This window comes from Bombina bombina, chromosome 9, assembly GCF_027579735.1.
Source record: "Bombina bombina isolate aBomBom1 chromosome 9, aBomBom1.pri, whole genome shotgun sequence".
NCBI lineage: Eukaryota > Metazoa > Chordata > Amphibia > Anura > Bombinatoridae > Bombina > Bombina bombina.
Window position 1 is genome coordinate 27,827,146 of NC_069507.1, and position 9,952 is coordinate 27,837,097.

At 44.3% G+C, this 9,952-nt stretch overlaps 1 protein-coding gene across 1 annotated transcript; it reads right to left on the reverse strand.

The window, feature by feature from the left end:
* Positions 1–2,744: 2,744 nt before the first annotated feature.
* Positions 2,745–7,109, reverse strand: CHCHD1 (coiled-coil-helix-coiled-coil-helix domain containing 1). The gene is made up of 3 exons (XM_053692001.1): positions 6,917–7,109; positions 4,558–4,676; positions 2,745–3,154 (listed from the first exon to the last, which is right to left on the reverse strand). Exons 1-3 carry the CDS (start codon positions 7,050–7,052, stop codon positions 3,047–3,049), a joined length of 363 nt encoding a protein of 120 aa, XP_053547976.1. The 5' UTR covers positions 7,053–7,109; the 3' UTR covers positions 2,745–3,046.
* Between the last annotated feature and the right edge of the window lie 2,843 nt (positions 7,110–9,952).

The window sequence follows — 9,952 nt, forward strand, 5'->3', positions numbered from 1 at the left end:
AGACATAAAATACTAACTAAATGCTAAATGAATATAATGCAATGTTCTGCCCAGGACTTCAATAGTCGTACCACCTCGCTGATTTTACTGACCACCCTGCTAAAATATAAGCCAAAGTAACCTAAAATTAGCCAATACTAACTTTTTTGTTTATTGCACAAATTATCATTAAATACATTTGTTAAATTATACAATTAGTGCTTTAAATAGCAGATAATGTTATAGTATTACAGTGCCCGCACCAGCTATTTCATAATGTCACCCAGCTTGAAAAAAGTTTCTGTGGAGAACACTTTAATGATTTCTTCAAAGCAAATATTCTGAAAATATGCAAATGTATTTTTACTTATATTACTTGTCTAAATATTGCATAAATAAATTGTAAAGTTTTAGTCTCAATTAAGAGGGTTGGGACTCGACATTTTCCTAAATTTAAAGACCTCTTCCCTTATGTCTTCTGCAGAGGCCAGTTTGAGACCGTTATAAATCAGATACTTGTGTAACAGTCTCCTATTGGTTAATATCTCTAAAGCTTTGTATATTAAAAACATTAGGCCAAGTTTGTTGGCTGATGTAACAACGGGAGCTGTTTCTTCAAAAGTAACACATTGATAATATGAGCAGATGATGTGTAGATCAATCAAATGTATCTAGAAATTCTAGTAGAAATAATTTTCATGCAGCCTGTGCTAATGCCCACGGCTTAGGGAACAAATGACTTAAAGACCAAACACGCCTTGGAAGCAGTAAAGGACTCAGGGGTACAGTGAGTCGACCATAGTCATATCTAGTTACATTTGTGATAAACAAAAAGTAGGAAAAATGGCATGTGATAGAAACCACCAGATTTAGACAGGGAGGAATATCTGCAAGGGAGATCTGTTTATCAATTGGTTAAAGAGACTACATTATAGGGATGTACATTCAGAACCTTTGTGAGGATACAAAATGCATTCTTTTACAAGAATCAATCGGCCTACGAAAATATACCAAGGACACAAGCTGCTGCCTTCTGCATTCGGATCCTGACAAAGGATACAACTGTACATTCCTACTACATTACATTTTATACTCCTGAACAGCAATATCATATTAGACATACTTGTGGTTGATGCATTGAACAGGATTCTAACAGATGCTAATACTGTAAGGCAATGCAACAATGCCTGGTGGATGCAGAAGTGCTGCCTTAATATTTAACTTATTTCTGTGTCACAACTTATACAGCTGTATGAGATTGCTGACTGGCTGACGTATCTCACAGAGCTGTAAGAGATGTCTGGCGCATTTGGAAGAGCATCTCAGAGAGCTGTATGAGCTTGCTGACGTATCTTGCAGAGCTGTAAGAGCTGTCTGACTGGCGCATCTCAGAGAGCTGTACAAGCTTGCTGACTGGCTGGCGTATATCGGAGAGCTGTACAAGCTTGCTGACTGGCTGGCGTATATCGGAGAGCTGTACAAGCTTGCTGACGTATCTTGCAGAGCTGTACAAGCTTGCGTATATCGGAGAGCTGTACAAGCTTGCTGACGTATCTTGCAGAGCTGTAAGAGCTGTCTGACTGGCGCATCTCAGAGAGCTGTACAAGCTTGCTGACTGGCGGGCGTATATCGGAGAGCTGTACAAGCTTGCTGACTGGCTGTCGTATATCGGAGAGCTGTACAAGCTTGCTGACGTATCTCGCAGAGCTGTACAAGCTTGCTGACTGGCTGGCGTATATCGGAGAGCTGTACAAGCTTGCTGACTGGCGGGCGTATATCGGAGAGCTGTACAAGCTTGCTGACTGGCGGGCGTATATCGGAGAGCTGTACAAGCTTGCTGACTGGCTGGCGTATATCGGAGAGCTGTATGAGCTTGCTGACGTATCTTGCAAAGCTGTAAGAGCTGTCTGACTGGCGCATCTCAGAGAGCTGTACAAGCTTGCTGACTGGCTGGCGTATATCGGAGAGCTGTATGAGCTTGCTGACGTATCTTGCAAAGCTGTAAGAGCTGTCTGACTGGCGCATCTCAGAGCTGTACAAGCTTGCTGACGTATCTCGGAGAACTGTATGAGCTTGCTGACTGACGTATCTCGCAGAGCTGTAAGGCGCATTTGGAAGAGCTGTACGTGCTTGCTGACGTATCTCGGAGAGCTGTAAGTGCTTGCTGACTGTCTGACGTATCTCAGAGAGCTGTAAGGCGCATTTGGAAGAGCTGTACGTGCTTGCTGACGTATCTCTGAGAGCTTTAAGTGCTTGCTGACTGTCAGGCGCATCTCAGAGAGCTGTACAAGCTTGCTGACGTATCATCGGAGATCTGTGTGAGCTTGCCGACTGGCGTATCTCAGAAAGCTGTATGAGCTTGCTGACGTATAGCGCAGAGCTATAAGAGCTGTCTGACTGGCGCATCTCAGAGAGCTGTACGAGCTGGCTGACTTGAAGGCAGCACGGATATCATGGGAAAAAAAAAATTGTGTTTCTCTCTAAATGTTGTCATCCCTTAACTTGTTATTAAGCAGAACTTTGTACATCTTTTTAAACTCAGCAATACATTAGGCAATGTTTAAAATAGAAGAGCTTTGAGATAAACATATCTAACTATTGCTAAATTAATTATGTCAGCCCATATCAATATATCATTGTAACAGGGTCAGGTAAACAACAGATTACAATAGTATATCATCGGAGAATAGAAATCCCCAATTAGATGTTTCACTATCATACAAAGACTTTAATAAGTTGTTAGTTTGATATTAACGATGACAACCTTCAGAAAAATAAAGATGGTTTACTGAATAGAAAAACAAACACATAGAATGATTTATATAACGGTTCTATGACTGTCTCTGATTGGAATAAGACATCCAAAAAATGTACAATGGGTATGCGACCATCTGATCAGATGTCCTAGATAGCCCAATCTGTCCTACAAGAGGCCATCAAATACTGCAACTGGCCATAATTAGTGCACGTGGGCCTGATAACTTCAGCTATTCAGTGTCTGCAAGAGGACCACAGTATTTCCCCTACAATGTAGCAAGAACAGTCACATGAAACACAAGATGCCCTTCTAGATTTCATGGTCAATAGTTGGGAATCGTCTCAGTAACTGGTTTACTAGCTTTGGTGGCAGACGTCCAGCTTGTATTTGTCGGTGCAGTCCAGCCTTTTTATCAGCCTGAAAAGGGAAACATAAGCTTTATATTACTAACAAAAAACTGATTTAGAATGAAAAAAGAAAAATCTTAAAAAGCCAATGGTGTTACTTTTGCCACAAGCAGATTATATTAGATATAAAAAGGATGAATCAACTGTATGATATTATCAGTATTGCAGGTCTTGTGATGTACTGTCGACATTCATTTCTATTCATTATTCCATGGTAACTTGCTGTTGGGCTTAATTTAGTAGATAATGTATCAAATGGTTGGGATTTACCCATTTGGCAGAATTCAAAGCTACATATTTGCTAACTTTCTCCATCGTTAACCAATCATCTCCCTATCCTAGACTTAGGTGGAAAAAAAAAGCCAAAATTTGCAACCATGATGCAACAAAATGCCATTATGGAAAAATCTGTATTTTTGCTGAGCCAGTTTAGATCATGCTTACATTATTAATCCCATAAAATAGTTAAACTAAAAATGTCAAAATATAGCCGAGTCACTGAGCAGAATACCATATGTATCCCCATGCAGCTCATCTGTGCAATTAAAAATTATTCTAGCGATTGTGAATATATAACAAATTCTAGGCAGTCAGATCCAATGGCTTATTATAGTCCTGTGACAGTGATCTGCAGTCATTAACAAAGGGCTCGACAAACCCAGGAGCCACTGGCTCCTAGAATTGTACCCCTGGCTCCTAAAATTTGGAGTTAGTTAAAGGGACAGTATACACCAATTTTCATTTAATTACATGTAATACACTACTATAAAGAATAATATGAACAGATACTGATCTAAAAATCCAGTATAAAACCATTTAAAAACTTACTTAGAAGCTCCCAGTCTAGCACTGTTAAAAAGGTAGCTGGAACCCCCACTGCAAGTGGGAAATAGCAGACACTCCCCCCTCCCCCTTCATATGAAAAGACTCTTTACACAAACAGAAGCAAGCTGGAGTAGGTATACATCAGTATTCTCCTAAAACTTTGGAGCTTGTTAGGAGTCTGAAAATCAGCACAATGTTATTTAAAAATAATCAAAACTTTTTTTTAAAAAGAAGCTGTATAAGCTATATAAATGGATCTACAAAACATGTATGCAAAAAAAAATCTAGTGTATAATGTCCCTTTAAAGCCAGCTACAGAGCAGCAATATACTACTGAGAGCTAGCTGAACACATCTGGAGAGCCTATGACAAGAGACGTGTGTAGCCACCAATCACCAGCTACATCCCAGCAGTGCACTGCTGCTTCTGTACTTAGCTAGGCTTTATTTTAAACAAACAAAATAATGTACAACAGAAACTTGTATTAAAATAGAATTCTTTATCTGAACCATGAAAGAAGAACATCTTGACTTGAGAAAGCAAATTGGCAAAGTGAGTTACATAGAATACAAAATGATATGCAGTTACCTGTGCTTTTGCAACACAGTCAAAGAAAGTTTGAATCTCTTTGGTACATGGTGCATCAATAAAGGTATTCTGCTTCCAACAGGCCATCATTAAGGACATTTCTGTAACACAGCTAGCCTCTGCAAGATAAAGGGAAGTAGATGAAATGTCTGCATGAAACCTACAGTCCATCAAATATATACACTGTCCCTTTAAATTTGATTACTTGGGCATGACGTGAGGCTTGGAGTTTAAAGGTACAGTGTACTGTAAAATGGTTTTCTCCTAATGTGTTTCCAATGACTTCCTGTTATACCAGCTGCTCAGTATAAAATGTATGAAAAATTGCTTCTTTATCTTTGTATTTGCAGATGAAACAGCTGGTTTTGTTCTCTAAAACCATAACTGGGAACACATTACTAGAACATTTGTTTTGGCTATACTGTCCCTTTAATGCCAGGAGCAAGGCTGAGAGAGGTCCTTACCCTCACATGCTGATATCTACCCCCTTTAGCCTAGGTCCTTACCTCACTCAGGCCTGCTCATGACCCTCACACGCTGATATCTACCCCCTTTAACCTAGGGGTCCTTACCCTCACTCAGGCCTGCTCATGACCCTCACATGCTGATATCTACCCCCTTTAGCCTAGTGGCCCTTACCTCGCTCAGACGGGCTCATGCCCCTCACCTCTCTCCCTCACACGCTGATATCAACCCCCTTTAGCCTAGGTCCTTACCATTACTCAGGCCTGCCTCACATGTGGATATCTACTCCCTTTAGCCTAGACCCTTACCCTCACTCGCCTGCTAATGACCGTCATCTGCCACCCTGCTAGTCTCACATACTGATACCTACCGCCTTTAGCCTAGGTCCTTACCCTGGCCTGCTCATGCCCCTCACCTCTCAGTCTCACATGTTGATATCTACCCCCTTTAGCCTAGGTCCTTACCCTCACTCAGGCCTGCATATGCCCCTCACCTCTGTCTCACATGCTGATGATATCTACCCCATTTAGCCTAGGTCCTTACCCTCACTCAGGCCTGCTAATGCGCCTTACCTCAGTCCCACATGCTGATATCTACCCCCTTTAGCCTAGGTCCTTACCCTCACTCAGGCTTGCTCATGCCCCTCACCTCTGTCTCACATGCTGATGATATCTACCCCATTTAGCCTAGGTCCTTACCCTCACTCAGGCCTGATCATGCCCCTCACCTCAGTCTCACATGCTGATATCTACCCCATTTAGCCTAGGTCCTCACCCTCACTCAGGCCTGCTCATGCCCCTCACCTCTCAGTCTCACATGCTGATATCTACCCCCTTTGTATGATCTGCGGTCCTCGCCCTCACTCAGGCCTGTTCATGACCCCCACCTCTGTCTCACATGCTGATATCTACCCCCTTTAGCCTAGGTCCTTGCCCTCACTCGGGTCTGCTCATGCTCCTCACCTCTGTCTTACATGCTGATATTTACCCCATTTAGCCTAGGTCCTTACCCTCACTCAGGCCTGCTCATGCCCCTCACATGCTGATATCTACCCCCTTTAGCCTAGGTCCTCGCCCTCACTCAGGCCTGTTCATGACCCCCACCTCTGTCTCACATGCTGAGATCTACCCCCTTTAGCCTAGGTCCTTGCCCTCACTCGGGTCTGCTCATGCTCCTCACCTCTGTCTCACATGCTGATATCTACCCCATTTAGCCTAGGTCCTTACCCTCACTCAGGCCTGCTCATGCCCCTCACCTCCCAGTCTCACATGCTGATATCTACCCCCTATAGCCTAGGTCCTTACCGTCACTCAGGCCTGCTCATGCCCCTCACCCCTCATTCTCACATGCTGATATCTACCCCATTTAGCGTAGGTCCTTACCCTCACTCAGGCCTGCTCATGCCCCTCACCCCTCATTCTCACATGCTGATATCTACCCCATTTAGCGTAGGTCCTTACCCTCACTCAGGCCTGCGCATGCCCCTCACCTCCCAGTCTCATATGCTGATATCTACCCAATTTAGCCTAGGCCCTTACCCTCTCTCAGGCCTGCTCATGCCCCTCACCTCTCAGTCTCACATGCTGATATCTACCCCATTTAGCCTAGGCCCTTACCCTCACTCATCCCTGCTCATGCCCCTTACCTCTGTCTCACATGTCACCTCTGTCTCACATGTCACCTCTCAGTCTCACATGCTGATATCTACCCCATTTAGCCTAGGCCCTTACCCTCACTCATCCCTGCTCATGCCCCTTACCTCTGTCTCACATGCTGATATCTACCCCTTTAACCCTAGGTCCTCGCACTCACTCAGGCTTGTTCATGACCTCACCTCTCACCCTGTCAATCTTCCTCATCCCTTACCCACTCTCAGCCCAGCCCATGTACTCACCTCCGAGCTTGGGCTTGCGGTTGGCCACAGTATTCGCCAGCACCAGCGGCTTGTTAGGCTTCAGCACGGGCTTGCCGTTACGGCGACTAAGTAATTTAGCCACCTTGCTGTTTATACATCCTCCCTGGGACGCCATGACACCAAGGGCACCGCAGTGTATTTTGGGGAAGAGTAAGCTGCTTGAAGAGCGTCATTTCCGAGGGACACGTCTAATGACGTCATAGAGTGCGCTCTCTGGAGCGGGTTTAAGGAGTCACGTGACGCACACTAATGGTTCTTGTGTGTGACCTGTGTGATGACCCCATGCCTAGCTGATTGGTCGCGCCATTAGCAAGTAAAGAGCACCAACCCCGTACAGCAAACAGGAGGTTTATTGTGACAGAATGTGTCCTCTGAATTACATGTTTCAAAACAACCGTTCACTTAAAGGGACCTTAAAATAGTGTTCTTCTTTGTTGTAATGTAACACGTTACTTTTTATCGTAATGTTTATGTACAGGTTCTGAATGTGATCTGAGGTCTTATGTGGGTATATAACTAACAGGGACTGCAGGGTTATTTGTATGATCTGTGGTTTCATGTGGTTATATAACTAACAGGGGCTGCAGGGTTATTTGTATGATCTGCGGTCTCATGTGGTTATATAACTAACAGGGGCTGCAGGGTTATTTGTATGATCTGCGGTCTCATGTGGTTATATAACTAGCAGGGGCTGCAGGGTTATTTGTATGATCTGTGGTCTCATGTGGTTATATAACTAACAGGGGCTGCAGGGTTATTTGTATGATCTGGTCTCATGTGGTTATATAACTAACGGGCTGCAGGGTTATTTGTATGATCTGGTCTCATGTGGTTATATAACTAACAGGGGCTGCAGGGTTATTTGTATTGTAACGGGGTTTGGCCTAGGCCCACAATTACCCCTGTGGGTCTTTACCCCAGCTACCTCCATGTGCTCTGCAGGCTGATCCTGAGTCTCCGCTACCTGGGAGTTGGGGTACATGACTGTGGCAGTGCCTCCACCTGACTGGGCATCCAGGGCAAGAATGGGTTTCCCAGACAGGAACATAATAAATAACTACAACACACACAGTAATAACAGTAAAACAGTATGAACATGTATTAAAGGATTATGGTAAATAAAAATAAGGCAAGAAATACAGTGGCTAACTAACACACCGACTCTCTCTAACCAGGCCCAGCACCCTCCCAAACCACCTGCGAACCCACCCTCAGGCTTCACCCTAATGGCTGATGGGTACCAGTTGGTGCACATAAATGTTGGGGCCCTTTAAGGTAATCCACATGCATTTAAACAGTTGCAGCTCATAGGAAACTGCAATCCACAGGAAGAGCTGTTTATAAGTTTATGTGATGGACAGAATGCCCTGTCAGTATGACAAGGAGAGAGGATACTTCTTACCACTGACAGGATTCTGCACAGGCTGAAAGAAAACTCCAAGGTCTGCCAGTCATTTACTTTGTCTGCATTCTTCTCCACAGCTCTCTCACAGGGTCAGACTGCAGCTGGCAGCATACACTAAATCAGCAGAGGAATGCTGTTACTTTACAAGATGAAGTCTGCAGCTCTCACACAGCCAGGCCTCACACACACCTTCACTGCTCTGACATGTCTGCTTCCTCCTGTGTCTTACACTCTTCTTTCAGTTTCGCTTGATCACATGACCAACCAGTCTAATAGTTGCCTAGGCAACTTCTCCTGCAGAATGTATACAGGTGCAAATGTTCAACAGGAAGGGCTACATTCTCCCCCTTGTAAAATCCTTGCCTTCCACTGGCAAGGTTCCACCAAGAGGTAAATTGAAAAAACAAAACATATAAATAATAATAAATGCAGTCCTATAAACAAATGTTAACTATCTTACAGTTTATTCTAGTACAGAGAGGTTCCAACATTCATAATGTCCGCAACCGCATACAGTAAATCAACCATTTTAGACTGTACCTGGGGCATATGTACATAACTGGGTTCTCCGACTTGATCGTAAGTAAGAACCCTGGGAGGCTGTCGTATTCTAGTACCCAGTCTCTGTTCTCTCTGAGGAAGTCCAGAATGTTCCTGGGAATCTTCAGCTCTGGCCACTTGGGTGGGGAGGTCACCAGATGCTTGAGACCCTGGCTTTCCCATGATACAAGAGTCTCTTTTTGGGGTCCCAGGCACAAAGTTGGGGCTGTTGGGATTCAATGTAGAGGAGGCTAAGGGAGGAGAGGAAGGAAAGTGCTGTTTTTCCTCAGCAGGAGGAGACCACCATTGATCATCAGCACTAAGAGCTTCTGGGGTCTCTACTGCCTCATTTTCAGGACTCTCCGTTGTGCTTTTCTCCCATTCACTACTACTCCCTTCCTCTTCATCGATATAGGCTATTGGTAGTAGATGGTTCCTATGCCAAGCTTTGATCCGGCCTTCTGGGCCTTTTATATTATACACTGGCAGCCCCTTTAGCTTAGACACAACTTCAAATAGGGTATCCTTCCATCTGTCTGCTAATTTGTGTTTCCCAGGTACCCCTAGATTCCGGAGGAGAACCTTATCTCCCGCTTGGACTTCCTGATGCTTCACTTTGGTATCGTATCTTCTTTTGTTGCGTTCCTCCATTTTTGCCGCAGCTTGAGTGGCCAACTCGTAGGCACTGTGAAGGTTTTGTCTGAGGGTCCTCACATACTGGAAGTGAGAGTCTGACTTTGTCCCATCTGGGGACACCCCCAACCGGACATCTATCGGTAGTCTGGCTTCCCTTCCAAACATTAGGAAATAGGGTGAGAATCCTGTAGACTCATGCCTTGTGCAATTATATGCGTGGACCATGGCTTCTACATGCTTACTCCAGGACCGCTTCTCCACTTGTTTCAGAGTCCCAAGCATGTCTAGGAGTGTCCTATTAAAACGCTCAGGCTGGGCATCACCCTCAGGGTGGTAGGGTGTTGTTCTGGACTTGTGAACCTGCAACATATCCAGCAGTTCTTTGATCAGCTTACTCTCAAAGTCTCTACCTTGATCAGAATGTATTCGATTGG

Coding starts and splice junctions, on each gene's coding strand:
- CHCHD1 (XM_053692001.1), bottom strand. CDS start 7,052: ATGGCGTCCCAGGGAGGATGTATAAACAGCAAGGTGGCTAAATTACTT. Junction 4,677..6,916: donor CCGCAAGCCCAAGCTCGGAG/GTGAGTACATGG, acceptor TTTATCTTGCAG/AGGCTAGCTGTGTTACAGAA. Junction 3,155..4,557: donor ACTGTGTTGCAAAAGCACAG/GTAACTGCATAT, acceptor TTCCCTTTTCAG/GCTGATAAAAAGGCTGGACT.